At 47.7% G+C, this 22272-nt stretch overlaps 1 protein-coding gene across 1 annotated transcript in view; it reads left to right on the plus strand.

The window, feature by feature from the left end:
• Positions 1–22272, plus strand: part of igf2bp1 (insulin-like growth factor 2 mRNA binding protein 1) — a 38323-nt gene that overhangs the window by 11155 nt on the left and 4896 nt on the right. Inside the window, exons 3-5 of the mRNA XM_062480555.1 lie at positions 19615–19663; positions 20846–20897; positions 21772–21835. Coding sequence (XP_062336539.1) covers positions 19615–19663; positions 20846–20897; positions 21772–21835 — 165 coding nt within the window. The remainder of the gene's footprint in view (positions 1–19614; positions 19664–20845; positions 20898–21771; positions 21836–22272) is intronic.

Raw genomic sequence — 22272 nt, forward strand, 5'->3', positions numbered from 1 at the left:
CGAATTGACAATTTCTGAAATGTATGTTTTGTTCGTTTCAAATCCGAGTCAAAATGGGACGTACGTTGAATTGATTTTAGATGTAGCTTGAATCCTAAAGGCTGGGTTTATAGATTGAATCTCAAAGATTGAGTTTGTAGCATTGCTGTAATTTATTGATATAATTTGTTACAATCCCACCCAGATTTAAACTGATATTGTGGTTGTGTAGTGTTCTAAGTAACTGTAATAATGAACACTACTCTTTTTTAATGTATGAAATTATGAACTTTTTTGAATGACTAAAGCCACCAGCGGACTCAGTAATTGACCAGCAGATGATATCTATTGTGTTTAGATCCAAATTATTTAGTTTAGCTTTATTGGTACCTAAATTAGAAGCTCTAATACATTGCCTATTTGAAATGTTGTACCTTCGGGTAGACATAGTCAAAGTGGAGATTGGAGGCGTATTGATGAATATATTTGAATGCATTAGCGACTGGTTGTCCTTACTTTCTAACCAGTTTCACCATTTGAACCCACCCCTCTGCATTCTGTTGTCTTTCACAACTCTATTTCTCATTTTCATTTATCTCGCTTTCTCTCTCTCGCTTTCTCTCTCTCGCTTTCTCTCTCTCACTTTCTCTCGCTCTCTCTCGCTCCCCTCCCTCTCCTTCTCTGACTCTGAAACAGTTAAAATGGAGTCTGCAGGTCACATGTCTGCCAAACAGGCATGTGCTGGTATGGCCATGCTATCCCCCTGCATACACTCTCTAACGGAGCCTTCTCTGCCCCCTCCCCCAGCCCCCGAGTGAGCCATACTTCCCACACACACACACACACACACACACACACACACACACACACACACTCACACACACACTCCATCATACCCCTTTGAGTGTGTGTGCCACATCACACACAACATGGAGGTGTGTGATGAGGTACATCTCTAGAATGCTTTGTTAAGCCGGTGGGCACAATCTTCCCAATGAATAGTTTGACTCTATTTCAAGATGTTAGTGCAAACAGTTATTTTCGAATATGACAGATCTCAGCACACTGAACGGGGGTGGGGGTGTGTGTGGAGGGGGTGGAATGTGGTCTTGTGAGATGTTGGTTGGGCATTTTGTAGGGCTTCTTCAGCTTAGGAAGGGTCATTCAAATGATCATTGTGTCGGAAAGAGGAAGTAGGGTAGGTCTCGTCTTTACTCTCCGTTTCCCGTATGACCGTGAATGATTTATGTCTTGTCTGATTGTTCTCATTGACATTTTTATTATTTACATTCGTGTCTCAGGAGTTGAAATCGACAGAAACATTGGACATTGGTTGACGTTAGCTGCTGAATGTAAGATGAAGGTTTAAATTCAAATGATCAAAATATGATCATGAAGTTTACTGGGAATGAAAGTGGCTTCTGTCTATTTTTTGAATTCACTTTACAATCACTGCATTGTACTTAGTCTTTATGGAAATTCACTCGAAACCACACAATGCATTCATTAATTTCAAGCCTTTTTTTTCTTCGAATAATCCAAGTTTTTGGGTGCATAATTCCTTTTAGAAAAGGAATGTACAGTATTAGGTCCCCTGCCTACAGTTGAATTTGTTTCCCCTCTTCACGTTTGTACTCCGCTGTTGCACCAACGTAAACGCAACCTCCACAGGGGTCAGCAAACTTCTATTGTGATCCGAGATGTTTTTAAACTCCATTCTGATGCTGCTTCACCTACAGTGTGGGGCAGGGGCCTGGGCTTTCAGAGCTGGTTTTGTATCCGCACACGTGAAGAAGGAATCAGAGGGAGGAGGGGGGGGGGGCTGGCTGTGGCCAGGAGGGCAGGGCTGTTAGGCTGTTACCTCGGAGGAGTCGGCACTTCTCCGAGCGACCCCCACGTTATGGCCCTTCTATAGAACCCCGGGGCTCATTGATTCAAAACAAAGTCAGGTCTGACGTCACTCCCCTGAAGGAGGAACCACCGCGCCCCCCCCCCCCTCCTCCTCATCGCCCCCCCCCCCCTCCTCCTCATCGCCCCCCATCTTGTTTTTGTAACAGAAGACCAAGAAGCTCAAACAGTCCCTGTCGTATCTGAGGCAGCAGTTGATTGTTGTGTTTGTAGGTAAATCAAGACTGCATAAATGCATTCTCTGTCATTCTGGGGGGGGGGGGGGGGGGGGGGAATAGTATTTTTTAGGCTATAAACTGATTGTTTTTAAATCTGATTAGTCATCTGTAACTGGTGAGTGTTGAGTTTATTGTAGTTAATGATTATCCAAGAAAGATTATACTTTGAAATGATCCACTTGGTTCAAGGTCTTTACAAATACAAAAGGAATATAGGACACATTGATGTCACCTATACCAAATCATAATTTAACAAGTTTAAGAGTACAAACAAGTGTTTCTTTGCATATAAAAGCAACAGTAATTCAGTAAAAGTTGTAATAATTATTCCTGTTTATGTCATACAATTTTGTGGTTAATGAGACCAGATTATTCAAATTGGTTTTATTTATATTCTAAAATGAAAATAAAACTCAACATGATTTTTCATATGCTTAGTTTTTCATTGTACAGTTTACATACACATTTCAAAATAATAACACTTCCATCAAATACTATCGTTTATCTTTATTTCAAATAGTGCTATGGTTTATTTTCAAGCAATTTGAAGATTTAGCATAACATTTTATTTAGGTCACATGTGGAACTATTTTCTTGTAATACAGTAAAATAAAGAATTGTTTAAACTATATTAAACTAAATTGTCTGTTATTAAGGTTATGCTGAATGAATGATATCACGTTCATTAGCCTATTATCCTAGACAACTTTTTCGTCAGGGTTGAGATCAAAAATGTTGAATGTTTCAATAAAGTTGTTTGTGTTATTCATTCATTTTACAAAGAGAACTATTCGTGTTTTGTTAATTTAGTTTAGAAATGATTCACATTCAGATTCGGCCTGTGAGTTTGACACTGAGGTCTAAGTGCACGTTTGAAACGAATTCTTTCTTCTAGAAGTCCTGCGGTTTTACCTGATTAATGATCATTTCAGCTCTATTAACCTTTGTTGAAATGTAAATAATTGAATTGTTTGAAAACAATTCTGGTTGTGAAAAGGGTAGCGTAGTGAATTAGATTTAGAATTGTTCTAGTAAAAGTGGTTTGCGTGCAAGCTTGATTTTAAATGATTGTTTTAACAATGCGTAGCCCAATACCTAATTGTTCAAACATTTTCTGCAAAGTTTTTTCATGCAGTTTATATCAACAAAACTGTATAAACCGTGTTCAAATAACCTAGTTAGGCTTATTATGTAGCAGTGTGAGATAGCTCTAGCCTACATCAGAAGCGAGCCTACGCCACGTCCATGCTCGGATGTAAACGGACACACATTTTCAAACCTTGTGTATGTGGCTTGGCAGTTTCTTTTAGCAGCATTATGGTATTGGCAATTGTATCTGAAAATGTGTTCGAGTTAGGCTAGCCCTTTATTGACACGCCAACATTCTCAATCTCGGCCCTAAAGAGGAAGTCAACATCAACAGCAAAGGCTACGTCATATTGTTTTTAGGTTTAAACAATTCCATTGTTCGGTGCTCTTGCGCAACACCCCAGTAAAGGGAACGGAAATCTTCTGTTGCCCTGTATATATTGCGATATAGGCAACAGCAAGGCACTGTTCTAAATAAAGGTCATATGTAAGGTAAATGTGCCTCTATCCGTTTTAACTGCAACGAGAGCGAGAGAGAGGGGGGAAAAAACGCACTGTGCTTCAGGCATGCATCCATGGCATAAGCCCACATTCGATCCTAGCACATCCCCTCTCCGCTCTACCCTATCGCTCTCTCGCTTTCCTCACACACCCTCCCCTTCCTTTCTTCCGTAGGTGGGCGTTGCAGCTAGGCAGAGAACCGCCTCCGCCACGATGCTGTAGTAGTACTCTGGAGTAGTTTACTGACTTTATGAATGAAGGCAGGGTTTCCTCCGAACAGCAACTCCGGCAGCTGCGGTTTGGGGGGAGGTGTGTCCAGGATAGCCATCGAGTGGACACAGGGAAGCGACACGGAGATAAATTCGATCCGTCTTGCATTTGGCGAAATTGTAGACATGTATAGAGGACTGTAGATGTTAACTGCATTTGCTATATTGTAAATGTTGCGTTGTCAGCTGTTTAACTGCACTGTGGTCGCACAATCAACCTTTTGTCTAACCACAGTCATGATACAATCAGCTGTGTTGTAAGAACCATAAACCCCCCAAAATACCATAATGATGCGCGGTTTACACAATATGCAGAGAGATGGAGTAGACTGTTGCATTAAGTTTATTGTCTTCAGGTAATGACGCATAACGGGCATCCCTGACGATGTTTTCTGGTTTGTTCTGGTATAAACTGCCCTCTGTGTTTCGTCGTGGTAATTGGGCGTTGTCAGACAAAGATGGCTGCCTACTTGCTCGCTCACATGGTAGAGACTTAGGGTCGTGTCATTTGCTGTGAGCGAACCAAAAAGTCCGGCTTTATGAACCTCCTATAGGACAAGGAGCTTGCATTAGCCATACACGTAGACCCATGTGTTTACTGACAAGCATGTTCTAGCAAGAAAATAAGAGGTTATGTATGTTTTGTTTTTGTCCTGCAACACATCCGTCACGAAAACGAACGTAGTCTACATTAGCCCATCTGTAAATGTGCTCTTCACCGCGTCTCTCCCCATGCCTCGCTCAGTGTATGGAAATTGGGGAATATTGTTGAGTTCTGATAAATATAGACTAGTTTCCTATATAACTAGATTAAATAGCCTTGCCTGTAGCAATGACGAACCCAACACGTTAGCGTGGTTATATTTGACCATCCCTGTATCGAGGTGAAGGCTTCTCATTACACTTCTTCACACTAGCCAGTGTATCTAGAAGAAGTAATAGGTCAGTAGGGATGTATGTTAAAGATAATTTAAAATAGGCGTTAGAAACGGTTAGGCCCTTGTCAGCTTGTGGTTCTCCAGAGGCTCTCTTGTTTTGAGTGACAGGTTCTTGTGCTAATGAGGAAATTAATCAGATCGCTTAAGTCTCGATTCAGCTTTACTATTCTGCAGTTTGTTATTGAACCTCAAAAGAGGATGTCCGTGATCTCGTGTTGCTCAGTAGGAACGAAAACCTATCAAAACACTTTAGCAATGCACGAGTCAATAATAAGAATAACCTACAATATTCCTATAGGCTAGCCTACTTGTAGAAAACACTTAGGCCTATATTATGTCTTCGGTACCTGGACAAGTTTTTCCTGTGGTTTTCGATGTATATAACTACTTGAAAATGCAACAGTAGGCATATTTCGTAAAGAAAATTAAGAATCAATAGATCTAGGCCTATATGTAAACACTAAGCATTTTAGCCAACATCTAAAACTTTTACAATGAAAGGTGACAGAATATAGAAACTATCTTCTTAACTTTAAAAAGTTTCTTAACTTTCAGACCTCCGTTATCTTTTTAAAAAGATTTGGGGTAATTTCATGCTGTAGGCTATTATTTACCAACCTGATTAAACTGATTTGTACCCAGCTATAACAAATGAGCGTAATACAGCCGAAGTTAATTAACACTCACTGACTAAAAGTAATACATTTGCGCAATCATGGCATTTTGGGCAACAAGTTAAGTTGACTAGGCTATTCCTCTCAAACGCCGCCCATATCATGCAGACCATAGACTGCACAAAATGGCGTTCACTGGAGAGGCATGACAGGAGAGGGTTCAAAGAGGGAATGGCTTCATTATGGGAAAGGCTGCAGTGTAGAGTCAGGCTGTTGGTGTGGGGTGGGGTGGGGGGGGGGGGAGGAAAGAGAAACGTGCAAGGTCTGTTCGAAATAACTGGGCTTCAATAAACTTGGGTGTGTTGACTTTTAAGAACTATAGGCCCACGCCATGTAGATAATGTTTTATGCTGGATGACTTCAGTTTTGGCCATTATCAATAAAGCTTGCGCACCTACGATATAAAGCTCACTTTGTATTGCGCGTACACAATACAATCATGTTCCTGCATTGCTCTGTAAATGGAATTATTAAGAATAACATATTTGAGGGTTTGAAAAAAAAAGACAACTATTGGAAGTCGCACGAGACTGCACACATTACGTAGATTGCATTCGCTGTTGCTGCGTCCAACAAAATGGAAACCATTCAGTCTGCCATCTTCTCGTTGCGCGTGGATCACGGTGGAGCTAAGCGTCAACTTTGACCCAGAGTGGGTGCTTCTCCCTCGCCCCACTTCTACATGGGCTCCAGAGTTGTTGTTGTGCGTCGTGCTAAGGTTCCTCTTTCTATAGCACCCACCCAACTGAAACGACCATCCCAGCTATTAGGCGGAGTCGTGTAGGCCATGGCGGACGAACATTGTTGACTGCCGCAGTGAAAGACGAACTTGTTTAAGCAGTGCTCCGCAGCCTTCACCCAGCACCACGTGCTTGTGTGCATTTACCACGGTGTTATACGTGAATTGTAGAACTGGTCTGGCAATATCACGAGAGTAATGGGAACATTGTAAACTGGAATAACGACAATTAGCCGCCATTAAATTCCACAGTTAAAGTAGTTCTGTCGTTCTCACGCATGCTCGTTCAGGTGTTGAGATGTTAATTAATCGCATTCAATACTGCTACTATTAGCTACTTAGGCACTCATTTAAACATATATTTACTTTTGATACGTCCAAAACGACCATATACATAAGAGTCTTTGTGGAAATGCTAAATGTTCAAATGACCGTTTTGGTCATTCACAGGCCACATGATCAAGGCCTAATGAAATCAGTGAAAATGAGCAGTTGGCGAGATGATTGAGCAGTTGGTGTGATTGCATGTGTGACACAGTGAGATGGGCCTTCTCCCCCTCCTGCAGGCCTATTTTTAAGTGAGGGACAGCCCATCCCCCCCCTCCCTCGGATGAAGCTCCAGGCCCTTTTGAACAGTCACATTGTTTGCTGCCCCGTACCCCTGGCCCGGCCTGCCCTCCCCACACCCCCTAACTGGAGCATTCCCGACCCTCCTCGGGGTCAGAGGTCGCTCTGAAAGGCGGAGGTCTTTGCTCCATCGGGCTAGGACGAGGGGAAAGCTTGGTTTCTCTCCGGCTGGAAATCCTGGGATTTGGAGAGTGGGAGAATGAGGGCGGGGTTAATGTCGTAGATCTGACGAATGAAGGAAGGTCATAATACTAGAGAAATATAATAGTGAGAAACAATTAGAATGGAGAGGGAGAGAGAGGGACAGGAGAGAATTTGGAAGTATGTTCTTGAGGCAATTATACAAAAGTGTGTGTGTGTGTGTGTGTGTGGGGGGGGGTTACATATCCTGACTAATGTGAGACGAGATCCTACAGGTTTGTGTAGCTTGCCTTGTGTTCGAGTACCTACGGGGTCTTTGAGAGAGAGAGTATAGAATTAGAGTAAGAAATGGAAAGAAGTCTGTGTGTGTGTGTGTGTGTTGTTGTAGGCTGTGGGGTTCTACCTTGACATTTGGGCTTCTGCCATCCTCTATTCTCACAGATCCCAGTCTCAAAGGAACACACACACAGTTTTAAAATAATGTTTTCTTCAATTAGTAGGCTATTTCTGTTACATAATCATATGTGACAGGAAATACCATATATACATAACCACAAGTGAAACACCTCAACATTACTATTTTTTAACAGGTTTAAATGGCAAGAGTCAGTATATTGTGTGGACTTCAAGTCCTTAAAAAGTATTTCTGTCCATAGTAAACCATTCTGCTGTATAGTCAGTGTTTCCCACAGATTAGAAAGCTATTTGTGGCGGGGGGGGGGGGGGTCGAAATAATTCACAAAATCAACAACAACAAACAAATAATTTCTGCATATGCAGGTAGCGACGCTATTGCTAAATAACTATTTAACTGGTCGGCTCCATGACGCCGGGTAAGTAGCTAGCTCCTGAGACTTCTCACCAAAAGAACGAAGGGGAACCTTCGATTATGTCCGTAGGTACCTAGCGAAAAGTAGCCTCAACTTTCCTTGACCTTAGCTACGGCACTAATGCTGAAGGCTCGCTGATATAGCTGTCGGTCTTACTAGAACGGCGTAGGTATGCATTGTTGCTAACGTGTGCTGACGTTGTGATTGTGCTTATGTGAGAAAGACGGAGAGACGGAGGGAGAGCAGGGAAAGGAAATGCAGCTGAACGAATACGCTGCGTGTTTTTACCTAAATAGTATAATTTTTTTTTTTTCGTAATTTCTTTTTGACAACACAATGTGGCGGCCGGTGTTGATTCTGTGGCGCACCGCCACGAATTAGTCTATGTGTGGGAAACACTGATAGTATACCAGATCAACACTGACCATGGCAGAGATGTGAAGGTGCTTGGTGTGTACTACACATGGCTTCAAGATACTGGCTAAACACATTTTATGTTTTATATAACGCTGATTTATTATTAAAACTTACCTTGTGTAAGTTATAACACATAACACACACAGGCACACAAGGACATCCATAATTGGTATCACCCGAAACGGTCTCCTCAGCGAGACGGCCAGAGAGCAGAATGACTGTGACTCGACGTTAAATATTTGATTTGGAGGATGTTCATTAGTGAGCTCACCCTGCCAGGGAGCAAGCTGCAAAGTATGCATCCATCTAATGCCATGACATCATGACATCATGAAGATTTCACCCAGAATCGGAAATAACCGCATGTCAAAAGTGTGACGATGCAAAGTTAGGTGCAACATGTACAACACTTCCTTCATTCCTCTGAGACTTACATGTATTCATTTATCAGACGCTTTTATCCAAAGCGACTTCAAAGAGAGAGCTTTACTAAAGAGCACAGGTCTCTGATCATAAACAACGAGACGCCCCAAAACATTGTGAGTAGCCAAAACGTGAAGCATACATTGTGAAAAGCAAATAAGTGCCAATGGGAAGAAACATAAGAGCATGTAGTTAAACAAGTTACAATTAAACAACATGAACCTCAAAAGTGCAAGAGTGTACCTGTAGGAAAGCGAGCAACAATAATATAATTCAAAGCGAGTACAATAAGTTAAATCAGTTAAAACTAACCAACAAGAGAAACTAACATCAGGTCCAGCAAATCATTCCTAAGTACCCACCAGTTAAATGTTTTCATTCTGTCATTTTAATCCGTTCGTCTCCTGACGCAAACACAGTGCCGTGATTGGACGTTGCTCAAGATAGGAGTTCCGTTCAAATGACTGACAGAGCTTTAACCGAGAGTAAATGAAGACTGGTGCTTGCCTACTTCATCAGACGCACAGTGACGCAAGCATGGCCAGAACCTTTAAATGGTATAAAGTCAGACTCTGGTAGTTCATGGCGAAACCCATTCACAGTGTTTGTGTTCACTTCGGCGGGCGGGGTGGAGGGGAATGTCTTCAGTGTTGCGTGCGTGTGAATGTCACCCACACGATGGCTGCAACGAGAACCCTCTGAAAGATCCTCTGGTTTCTCCCTTCCTCATCCCTTCTGCCCTCCCTTTCCCTTTGCCCCTCCTCCTCGAGTCTGGCTATTTAAAGTGTGGCGTACAGTATCACATGCACTCCAGGGGTCGAGTGGCGTCCACTGGCCGGCAGAGTATTGCACCCCGGCCTAGAGGGAGCGACCGGCGGAGAGAATCAAACGCACCCCATCTGGGAAGCTGTTTTGGTTGCCCCTTGCACATTGCCATTAACAATGAAATATTTAGCTCAGATTTTATGCTTGCTAGATAGTTCTTATTAAATATTAACCCATCACTTCTCCTCTGCTTCGAGCTGTGCGGCCAGTGGGGGTGTTCTGAAGAGTAAAGTGTCCTTCAGGAAGATGCTGTTGTGAGTTGTGCAGATCTAAATGTTGATGGATCGAAATGATTTCTTTTTCGGGCGCCGCTGGTCTGGTTTGCGTGGAGTGTGTATGTTCCGGAAGGTCTAGACCCTCTGAAGACTCCCTAGATGATGACGAAGAAGCCAGAATCCCCCTCGTCTCCTTGACCCTTGTCGCACTAAACATCTCAAAATCTTTCTCCGGCTCTCGTGATCCATAACACTCTTTTTAAGGTCTCTCTATTTCTCTCTATTTCTCAAACGATCAAATTTGGAAACGTATACCTCTGAAATCTCAAGATATTTAAACGCGTTCTGCCCCAAACACGATATCAGCAGACTTCTCACACAGTAGAACAACAACTTCAACACATTGCAGAAGATTTCACAAATCGCAAGCTTCCACGCGCTGCAGAGCTGTGGATGATGTTGTGCGACCCCCTGTTTGTCATGCTAATTCTACACCGGCACCCGTCGTATCCACCTTAAGACAATCTTCCCTCGACAGTTTGTCAACCTCTCCACCCGTCTAGCTATCTCGCTTTCTATATTTCGGCTTTCTAGAGAATGCGGGCACACAGCCATACCGTTGCGTTGTGTAACCCCTGTTGTGTGTTATCTAGAACGCCCGTCCCTTCAGCCCGTGTGGCACACGGCCAACAAGACAAACAGGTTGACAATGTCTCTGTCTTGCCTAGCAGAACACAGAAGGGGCAGAGATGGAGAGATTGTCCTCTCCCCCCCTGTAGAGCATGTTCAAGACTGAGAAGTGCCGGTCAAGTAAAACCTGTTTGAAGAGTTCGCCGTCACCTCTAACGGAGGGGGCGAGAGGCCGCGAACGAGACCGGCAGAAGGAACCCCCCGACAGACGGAATGATCTAGAGAAGTGGGCGAGATGGGGGTCGGTGTCAGGTGCTGTGTGACGAAGCAGCCGTCGTAGAGGTACAGAGTCGCTCCTGCAGGAGTCTCCCCCGAGCCGCCTCCCTCCGCTGGCACCCACGGGGTTAATGCCGCATCAGCACCTCCCAGGCTTGCAGGGTGACCTTTCACCCCGACGTACAGAGCGGGGGGGGGGGGGGGGGGGGTGTTGGAGAGAAGAGGTGGAGATTGGGTATTCCAAACGAACTGTGTGTGATGCCTATTTCACGTAACCCAAAACCCCAGGTAGGACATGGGTCAGGGGGGTGGACCTGTGTCAGGGGGGTTGGCCCTGTGTCAGGGGGGGTGGCCCTGTGTCAGGGGGGGTGGCCCTGTGTCAGGGGGGGTGGCCCTGTGTCAGGGGGGGTGGCCCTGTGTCAGGGGGGGTGGCCCTGTGTCCGCTGGCCCGGGGAGACGCCGTGAACACGCTTCTCTCTGGCTCATCCTGCCCCTCGCAAACCGGCACGCGGAAAAGAAGAACGATCCGGTTCAAAAATAGGCTCCAGGCTCTCCGTTCGCGAGCCGAGCAGGAACAGGGACAGAAGGAGCTGTGTGGTAGGGTTAGCATCCACAGCTCTGACAGAGGATAAACACACTTTAAATAAATCTAGAAAAATCCCTGATTCTTTGTGTGAAACTCTTTGAAAGAGATGGAGGAGGAGGCGGGCGGTAATGAGAGTGTGTGTGTGTAAGTAGAATGGTGTGTGTGAATGGAGTGTGTGTGTGTGTGGACCGCGAGAGCGGAGTGTGAAGTGGAGCGAGGGTTGTGAGGGAGCGGGAGGATTGGAGGAACCTCGGTCTCAGCGGCTGCCCTCCTCAGCTTGTGTGTGGTGACGAGGCAATAAAGAGGACAATATACGGCTCTTCTGGGTGGTACACGCCCTCAGCTCTACAGCGTCAGATTGAGAATGAGAATGTGTGTGTGTGTGTGTGTGTGAAGTAGTTTTCGTGGTCTCAAACCTCTCCACCTATATTTGCTAGTAGTTAGCAAGATACTGATCCAGTTGCTTATCTGGACTCCTGGGAGTGGTCTGCATTGACTGGCCAACTTGTAATCTCTCTCTCCTCCCTCTCTCCCCCCCCCCCCTCTCTCTCCCTTTGTCTCTCTGTATCTCTCCTGCTTCTAATCAGCTTAGAATGCCATATAGAAATACAGCCAGACTGCGGGAAAACACTTTTACAACTCACACACACAAAAGCACACGCAGTCATCAGTACCTCGCGATGATAATAAAATGGATTTCCCACTCATTAAATACATAAATCCTGGCCATTTAGATGTATCCAAAAAACGCCTAACAGTTTTCCTTTGTTGGGGGGGAAAAAAAACTGTTTCTTTTGCTATAATGACTGACACTGATGTCCACCAATCAGATGGGATTATTGGGTGTGCTCAAGCCTTCGGCGAGAGCACAACCTTTGTTCTCTCACATATATATTTATTATTATTTATTTTCGCCCCCCTAAAACTCAGTCAATATTTGGCCTACATACACAACGGCGGTGTCAAAAGGTTCGTCTTGGTAGCGATTGCGTTGCTTCTATTGGAATTTACGTTCCGTTGCATGGTTTGGGCTTAAGTTAAGTTTTTGTGGCGAAAAGTGAAGCTAACGGTGGCTAATTTGCTAGCCACAGTCACTGACGTTACTAACGTCACTAACGTCACGAGAACACGCGTGACTACCTGTAGCAGAACATTCGTTTCGCATCTGTTAACTTGGGGTATAGCTAGGCTAACTATAGCTTTACTGCAAGGCAGCTGCAGGAACGCCACAAGCAAAGAGGCCAGGGTGATAACTATTTACTCATTTTACTTTGTGATATGACACACAATTGTGATGTGTAATGTACAATATTAGCTGATATTATTAAGGAAGTAAGCCCACATCTACTTTCGGAAACGGTAGTCTACTATTTCACTGAAATATTAGCATCATGACATTAGCCTCTGTTGCCCGGGCAACACATACTACAGTGGTCTATGATGTATCTGTTTTCAATCGTTAAAATAAACATTCCTCACATATACATTTTCGTTGTAGGATTTATTATGACATTAGATTACAAGTAAACGATTTGTGGGTGAAATTATCATTACCTGTGGTTTCAATCCAGTGTATCACTGCAACGCTGTAGCCTACGTGAGACACACGACAAAAACATCTAACATACACAGCTGTTTAGGAAGTCAAACGGCGACAGAACATATTCGGCACTCCCCTTACTTAAATCAAAAGTCTATCTAACTACTAACCTGAACTTCATTGCCACAGGCTAAACTTTGTCAATCTGTTCATGAAAATAATTAATTTCAGCCTAAACCGTACAACGGAACGTTTAATCGAATTCAACCAACTCAATCGCTACCGAGACGAACACAGCAGTAGTCTAGTACTGTACCGTAGTAGTAGAATTTACCGGGGCAGCTTCTCCACACAGGGCTATATCGCATTTTGCGTTGTTACCTTACAATGATCGCTACCAGTGAGCTTTTTATGAATGAGCGATTTTCCACTAAATAAATGTCAAGCTTATTTACGTTTTGGGGGGCATATTTTCAGTTAGCAGATGGTACTGTTTGAATCGCGATTCCATCTTCTACTGCCGGGTAACGTCGTAGAATAATCTTCAAAGGGGGTTCTTTATTAATGAATGAATGCAATGAGAAGGCTAAATGCATGAAAATATCACGAGAAGGGAAAAACTTAAAAGGACGTTTAAGTCATAGAGATTAGGTCAATTTGTACACCGGTCTGCCAAATTTATTCGTTTTGATTCAACGATGAGGCTGCCTCTTGCAGGGGAAATGAGAAGACATCCATTTCATTCTACACTTCACTCGTATTTTCAGTTGTAAATGAGCAGCAAAAAAAATGCTTTTAAATCTATGTAATCTTTATAAATAATAAGTATGCATTTTTATATAAAATACAGAAATATCAGTTGTAAAAATGTCATTAAAAAACGGACCCCTGTCCAACCGACGCAAGCAAGCACACCCTACAATTTCCCCAGAAATTGTACCCTCTCTAGTTTAAATTTTGGAGTTGGTCTCTTGGCAAAGTAATGCGTGACAAGCAACTACAATACCACCCCTGCAGTCAATTACCGCAGTGGATGCAATTAGCTTAGCTTTTCAATTAACTGGATGTAATTGCCAATTAGCCGGCGTTGTCACCCTCACCTTTGTTGTGGGCTGGCGAATGGCTAGCTCTGTCGGAGGTGTTTGAACTTGTTAAACGTGTTTAGCTCTGCATAAGAATGTAAACAGAGAGAGAGGAGCGAGTTTGCGCGTGTGTGTGTGTGTGTTATTGCGTCTAGCTCGTTCCTGTGTGAGAGATGAGTCATGACTCGCTAACACGAGACAGTCGGAAGCCTTTTTTTTTTTTGCATGTTGTAGCATCTGTTGGTCTAGCGAGACATGATATCACGTAACCTCCTATACTACACAGGCCATGGGTCTGTCCTGGCTGCGTGGTCTGTAGAAATAACCCAGAATCACACTGTCTGGATCCAACTGGAGTATTAGATTCCAATTGTCAACCGTACGTGTCGAGTGTCAGAAAAATGCATTCAACCTCGTACACCTGCCTAGTGGATCAGTCCGATATGTCTGGGTGACTGGGTCTTGTCCGTGCTTCTGTACAGGCAGTGTGTGAGTTAGCGATGCAGGGTTAACAGACGTAGGATTGTAGCACTGCAGGATCCGCCAGCGCTTCAGAGCCACGCTTCATCTGGTTCCCCTGGAGCTCTGTAGGAACCCATAATCAGTAGGATCTCCAGCACAGGGACCTGTTCTGCTGGAAAAGAGGCGCCTTTTTGAAGTTCCCCTCGTCTCTCTCTCTCTCCACCTCCTCCTCTCCCTCCTCCTCTACCACCTGCTCGCTCTCCTCGACCTCCTCCTCCACTTCTCTCCCTCTCTGTGTCTCCTCTCTCTTTCTACCTCCTCCCTCCACCCCTCCTCTCTCCCCCTTCCTCCTTGCTCATCCGCTCCTCTCGTTCCTCCCTTCTTCCACTCCTGTCCCTCCTCCTCCCCCCTCTCTCTCTACCTCCTCCTCCCTCCTTTGCTGCGAGTCTTCACACTCCTCTATGCATTGAGAGGAAGTTGGCTAGCAGTGGGTGTGTGGGGGGAGGGGAGGGGGACGGGCTCTGCCTGCCTGTGCCGACAGAATGAGCTCTCTCTTGGAAGCCTATTGTGTGTGTGTCTCTCTCTCTCTCTCTCTCTCTCTCTCTCTCTCTCTCTCTCTCTCTCTCTCTCTCTCTCTCTCTCTCTCTCTCTCTCTCTCTCTCTCTCTCTCTCTCTCTCTCTCTCTCTCTCTCTCTCTCCTCTCTCCTTTCTCTCTCTCTCTCTCCTTTCTCTCACTACATCTCCACCAACCGCCCCCAATCCCTACCCCCACCCCAAGTCACACTGAGATTTGGCTTCTGATTGGCTCAGCCCAGGAGCGGGTGGAATTCAACAGGAAGTGGCCCAGGATAAAAAAGATATTGTAGTTAAAGCAGTGTTACTTCCTGTGAGCCTCATTTCCTGTCTGACCTCCGACACCGTGAGGACCCCACACAATGTAGGGGCTTCCCTGCAGTGTGTGTGTGTGTGTGTGTGTGTGTGTGTGCTACCTGGCTGTGAGGTGATTATCCAGCAGTGGCTGTCTTGCCCTTGTCCTTCAGGCGTACTCTCATGCTATGAAACTAGCCGTGTTCTAGAAACATTCAGCAAACTGAGAGTTCAATATCCGAGAAGGTTAAGCCCGAAAAGGTCTCGCTTAAAGTCTCTTATATTTTGTGCATTTTAAATGTGAAGTGTTGTGTGTTCTTTATTGTGGACCTACGTGTGTGTGTGCCAGATGCAACTTTCGCTAGATCGCATGTCTGTGTGTGTGTGTGTGTGTGTGTGTGTGTGTGTGTGTGCCAGCAGGAATCCAGGCAGACATGTGGGTGTGTTTGTTTTTGAAAACGTGAAGTGGGTGTGTGTGTGTGTCAGAAGTACATTTGTACAAATGACTGTGTGGGTGTGTCTGCTGAGTGTACAAATGTGCACGTGTGCAAACGTATGCGTGGGAGTGTTTATTTTGGATCTCCTTAGTGTGTGTGTGTGAAATGATGAGGGGTGGAACACACGTTGTTTTTCTCTTTGGTGGAGCCCACCAGCCCCACATGCCACTGTTGGTGTGCAAGGGCTGTGTGTGTGTGTGTGTGTGTGCGCGCGTGCTGGAGGGCATTAGGGGCCTCACATGCTAAGCACATGGGCTGATTGGGAAATGGGAGTGGGGAAACTGCCTCTGCCTCTGCCTGCGGGCGATCTGCTCAGGGGAAGAGGGCCAAGGCGGTTCGAATGTTCCACAACATCTTACAGCCTCCCTTCCACAGAACCACCACACCTCCCCTCGCCCGCAGCGCCACGCGTGGAACACGCCGACCACCACCACTTCCATCCCCTTCTTTCTCTCCTTCCTATCGCGATCCCTCTATCCTTTGTTCCGTTCCTCATTCTCGTCTCTCCTGCTCTTATCCCCCCCCCCCCCCCCCCTGCTGTTCCTCCTCCCACTCCTCCCCTGCTCTCAGACACTTCCATTCTTCCAGTCGGTCAACCTTTGTGAAACATTTGTTTCTCTCCCTGGTCTTCTTCTCTCCCCCTCCCGAGGGACAATGCTCCCCCCCCCAGCCCCCCAGCCCACAGCCCCCCCCAGGCCCCCGCCCCCCAGGCCCCCGCCCCCCCCCCCCCAGGCCCCCGCCCCCCCCAGGCCCCCGCCCCCCCAGGCCCCAGGCCCTTGCCTGACGGCTGTAAAGAGCTGTAACCTCTGACCCTCCTCTCTGCCACAAGGCCGGTGTTGCCCCTCCTCCTCCCCCCTGCACTCCTCTTTATCTTCTAGACTTGCTACACGTCGGACTTGGAGAGCAGTCATTAAATGTATACCTTTTTGATATGCCGATATGTCGCCCAAAATAGGCGCACGTGCACAAGGCGGTGTGTGATCGGACGTTTGGTGGGCGAGGGGAGGTGATATGAAAAATGCTCGACTGATATGGCGTCGTGCTGGACCAGGAGAGGTTAGGCCCGGGGAGGGGGGCAGCAGGTGAACGGGCTGAACGCGCCATGTTGTCGTCCCTTCCACTCATCCGTCCATCTTCCCCCCTCGCCCTGTCACCATGGCGTCCGCCAATCAGATCCCTGGGAGATGGGCGGGCAGGGATGCTTTCGTCTCAGGCGGGTTCCCAGTTGGCGTGGGGGTGGGTGGAGGGCTGGAGCGTGGTGAAGGGGATGATGGGAGGTGGGGGTGGGGTACAGAAGAAGGCTCATTGATGTATTGATTGGCATGACGGAGACTATGATGGGTAAATGGTTTCTTTAAGCGGGGGAAGTTGATGGGTGGGTTTTGTTGCCTGACTTAATTTTGCGCACTGGGTGGGCTCCCCCCTCCCCCCTCCCCCCTTCCCCCTCCCTCACAAACGCACTCTCTTATGGCCGAGCACGCCCCACCCCCAGCAACCCAGGTTAAAATCTCTCACCCCCATTCAGAATATCTCCCCTCCTCCCCTCCCCCTCCCCTCACACGAGGGGGTGGAATTCCCGGTCGCCATGACGCAGGCTGATTCAACCAGCTTACAGCAGGAAGACCCGCAAAATGGGGGAACCTGACGGCTGGGTGCCGGTAGTCCTCTGTTGTGGGGTGGAGATGGTGGAATGTAGTTCCAGAACCGTGTTTGGAGAGGGCTTCCTCACACTTCACCACCAACCTGCTCCACCTCCAAACTCCAACATTCAAACACGGCCGGGCCGTTGAAAACGAGCCCCCGTGAGCCCCTGGTGCCCAGAAACGCGTTTGGCTGCTGGCTGTTTGGGTTGAGCCCGTCGCTCTTTGGGATTGGCTCTTTCTCCTGGGAGCGGAGATGCAGGGTTCACAGGTCACGGGGGAGGGATTGGATGATGGATTTTCCCTTCCTGAGTCCTCGAGCGGACCATGATGGAGCCCCTGACCCCTGGCCTTCCCGCCCGCTTAGCAGCTCCCCCTGCAGGCTAACTCTGGTAGCTGCACCCTGAACTGGAGGTCAGCAGTAACTCTGCAAGGACGACTCCGATAACCTCCGATAACCTGGCCCAGGAAGTGGCTTGAGTAAGAGGGGCGGCTTCAGTCCAAAGGTGGGCGTCCAAAGGTGATAGGAGGGTGGAAGCGAGGCGATGGCCTACATCCTGCTGAGGAAATCCTCGTACCCGTGTCAGGAACACACTGCACCCGTGTCAGGAACACCCCGTACCTGCAGAGTATGGAGCTGTGCTGTCCTGGCTCCGCTGGCCGTGTGGAGCTGACTGCAGTCTGGGATTGAGGGATCTGAGATCTAGTCGGCCATCTGACCACAGCACAGCACCTGTTGGTGATGCGCGCTGGAGAGATTCTGCTAGTTTTACAGAGGTGGTGTCCTCCTCCTTGTCCTCCCTCTCCCCCTTCTCTCCCTCCCTCCCTCCCTGCCTCCCTCCCTCTCCCCCTTCTCTCCCTCCCTCCCTCTCCCCCTTCTCTCCCTCCCTCCCTGCCTCCCTCCCTCTCCCCCTTCTCTCCCTCCCTCCCTCTCCCCCTTCTCTCCATCCCTCCCTGCCTCCCTCCCTCTCCCCCTTCTCTTCCCTTCCTCCTCCTCCTCTTCTTTCAGTTGGACTGTTTCTCTTTCACTCACTCTTCTCTCCCGCTGTCACACTCTGTTCCATTCCAGAGTCGCGTGCAGGTCTGCTCACTTTCTCTCTCCCCTCTTTCTTTCTCTCCCCCTCTCTCTCCCTCTCTCTCTCTCTCCCCCTCTCTCTCTCCCCCTCTCTCTCTCTCTCTCTCTCTCTCTCCCCTCTCTCCCCCCCCCTCTCTCTCTCTCTCCCCCTCTCTCTCTCTCTCTCTCTCTCTCCCTCTCTCCCTCTCTCCCTCTCTCTCTCTCTCTCTCTCTCTCTCTCTCTCTCTCTCTCTCTCCCTCTCTCCCGCTCTCCCGCTCTCTCTCTCTCTCTCTCTCTCCCTCTCTCTCTCCCATGTCTTGGGTGGGTTCCAGGGCAGCTGGCAGGGTGTTACAGCTGTCGTTAGTGTCCGCTTTCAATATACGCTTTCTCTCCCCCCCCCCCCTCGATCCAGCCAGCACACACACACACACACCACCCACGTGCACGCACACACGCGCACACACACACCCCCACACGTCTGAGTCCAGGCCAGCAACAGGCAGGGGGATATGCAAGCTGGCAGAAGCCGAAGAGCTGAGCCGCACACACTTTCCACGTCGCTCATGTGCACCCAACCAGCATGCTAAGACCTGAAACACAAGACCAGCAGTTGTGTGTGTGTGCGTGCGTGCGGGCATGCATGAATCCATGTGTGTGTGTGTGCCAGTTTTGACAGCTTGTCATAACTTTCAATGCATTGACGGTCAGTGCAGCAGAGCCCATCTTTGGTGTCAGATTATTTCCGGAGAGTTACTCTGCTGTTTGTTTCACGGATTGTAAAATATAGAACCCCCTTCACAATCTTTTATTTAAACAGCCTACTGGCGGTAACAAGTAGAACATCACACTGTTTATGATGGGAGGCTAGTTTTAAGTTACAAGTACCTCCTTTATGTGTACCCATAAATAACACTGTTTCCACCAGAGACCTCAATGGTCCAAATGTTGTTCTTTTTGCTTCATTTGAAACTTGACTTTGTATATTCTTGTTAACCATACTGTGTAGCTATGTAAGTTGTGTTTTCTAACAGACTCTCTCTGTCTCTCTTTCTCTCTCTCTCTCTCTCTCCTCTGTCTCTCTCTGTCTCTCTCTCTCTGTCTCTCTTTCTCTCTCTCTCTCTGTCTCTGTCTCTCTCTGTGTGTCTCTCTCTCTCTCTCTGTCTCTCTCTGTGTCTCTCTCTCTCAGGACCAGGAAACTCCAGATCAGAAACATTCCACCACACCTGCAGTGGGAGGTGAGTGTAGGTCTCTTTCTCAAATACCTTAGAACCCCTGTATCTAACCTGCAGAACCCAGTTAGCATGGGAGCATAGACCTGTTCACGTCCAGGGAGAAAAATCCATGTCCAAATATCCACTGAGGAACAGAGCATCTGTGGCTGTTTGCTGGACCATGACATCACAGGGTCTCTAGCCTCAGAAGACGTCCCACATCCCACATTGGTCTTTCAATTGAGCAGATTGACACGGAACGAACGAAGAGTCGATGGGATGGGAGAGATTAGGTTCACTCTCCAGGCCTTGTGCACTGAGGAGATGTACAGAAACATCCTGGTTAACCTGAACAGAGAAAGATGTCTGTAGGCTCCAGTCCTGTGCGACCACTGTCTGCGGATGTGGGAGACGATGGAGAGATGATGGAGAATGGAAGAAGTCTTACTGACAGTAGTCTGGAGGTCGACCTGGGTGCCTGCCTGCCTGCCTGCCTGCCTGCCTGCATCCTTCAGCAAACACCCAACACTGTCTGAAGACAGGAACACTGTAATACTCACTTGGTGGGGTGCACTTGTTGGGGTGACTCTCTGAGGGAGTGTGTGTGTGTTCTGGTGTAGGCTGGCTGTAACAGCAGGCTGTGTTTGAGAGAGAGAGGAGGAGAGAGAGAGAGTGTGTTCTGGTTTAGGCTGGCTGTAACAGCAGGCTTTGAAGGTGAGCCAATGCAGCTCTCTCTCGCTCGCTCGCTGTCGGCAGCACCAGATACCAGCGGCTGATTGGCCGGGTCTTACTGGTGCCGACCACACGAGGGAGATGTATCCCAGTGTAGCTACAACACACTACAACACACCGTCTCTGGGCTGCGCTTAAGAGCTCATTAGTGCGATAATCAAGGAAGAGATTATCTCCACCAAGTAAATGCAATCTATTTCTCGAGTCAAACTCTTCGGCAGGCTGTGTGCGTGTGTGTGTGTGTATGTACATATGTGTGTGTGTGTATGTACATGTGTGTGTGTGTGTGTGTGTGTATTTACGTAGGTGTGTGTGTGTATGTACATATGTGTGTGTGTATGTACATATGTGTGTGTGTGTGTGTGTGTGTATGTACATATGTGTATGTATGTGTGTGTGTGTACGTGTGTGTGTGTGTGTATGTACATATGTGTGTGTGTGTGTGTCCACACTAACAGTCTCATCCTGCCACAGGTGCTGGATGGGTTGCTGGCACAGTATGGAACCGTGGAGAACTGTGAACAAGGTACCTCTCTCTCCCCCACCTCACCTCGTCAGTACTGCTAGCCAGCAGACTGTCAGTCAGCCAGCCCCTCACTCATTACACCTGCCCCAGGTCCTTAAATCAGTACAGGACATGCATGTGAAGAGGGGTGTTATAGTCTGGCTCAGGGGGGGGCAATGGTGCCTAGGATGTTACAACCTCAACTCATATCCCTCCCTCATTCTTCCCTCTGTTTCTCTTTTCTCTATCCCTCTCTCTCTCTCTCTCTCTCTCTCTCTCTCTCTCTCTCTCTCTCTCTCTCTCTCTCTCTCTCTGCCTCCCCCCCCCCCCTCTCTCTCTCTCTCTCTCTCTCTCTCTCTCTCTGCCTCCCCCTCTCCCCCCTCACTCTCTCTCTCTCTCTGCCTCCCCCCCCCCTCTCTCTCTCTCTCTCTCTCTCTCTCTCTCTCTCTCTCTCTGCCTCCCCCCCCCCTCTCTCTCTCTCTCTCTCTCTCTCTCTGCCTCCCCCCTCTCTCTCTCTCTCTCTCTCTCTCTCTCTGCCTCCCCCTCTCCCCCCTCTCTCTCTCTCTCTCTCTCTCTCTCTCTGCCTCCCCCCCTCTCTCTCTCTCTCTCTCTCTCTCTCTCTCTCTCTCTCTGCCTCCCCCTCTCCCCCCTCACTCTCTCTCTCTCTCTCTCTCTCTCTCTCTCTCTCTCTGCCTCCCCCTCTCCCCCCTCACTCTCTCTCTCTCTCTCTCTCTGCCTCCCCCTCTCCCCCCTCACTCTCTCTCTCTCTCTCTCTCTCTCTCTCTCTCTCTCTGCCTCCCCCTCTCTCTCTCTCTCTCTCTCTCTCTCTCTCTCTCTCTCTCTCTCTCTCTGCCTCCCCCTCTCCCCCCTCACTCTCTCTCTCTCTCTTACTTAGTGAACACAGACAGTGAGACTGCCGTGGTGAACGTCACATATGGAACTCGGGAACACGCCAGACAGTAAGTCATCCCTTCTCCTCTCTTCACTCTCATCCGCTCATCACACTCTCATCCTCTCATCACTCTCATCCTCTCATCACTCTCATCCTCTCATCACTCTCATCCTCTCATCACTCTCATCCTCTCATCACTCTCATCCTCTCATCACTCTCATCCCCTCCCCTTTACACCCCCTCCTTCTCTGTGGACTGGCCTTCATCACACCTGCTCCTTAACACACCTTGATCGTGTGTCTGACAATCTAAATCGCGGGCAAAGTGGTTGGCAGCCTGCGCTTCCCCTTGGCGCGCTCACCGGCCCGCTCCTGAGCGGGACTCCGCCGCCCTCTAGTGGTAGTTTAGCGCGACTGCAGCTGAGAGTGGAGCGCTCAGCTGTCGAGACGATGAATGAACAGACGACCATGAATCACACCACCGTGCGAGTTAACATGATCCACA

The sequence above is a fragment of the Osmerus eperlanus genome, chromosome 2, assembly GCF_963692335.1.
Source record: "Osmerus eperlanus chromosome 2, fOsmEpe2.1, whole genome shotgun sequence".
Taxonomy (NCBI): domain Eukaryota; kingdom Metazoa; phylum Chordata; class Actinopteri; order Osmeriformes; family Osmeridae; genus Osmerus; species Osmerus eperlanus.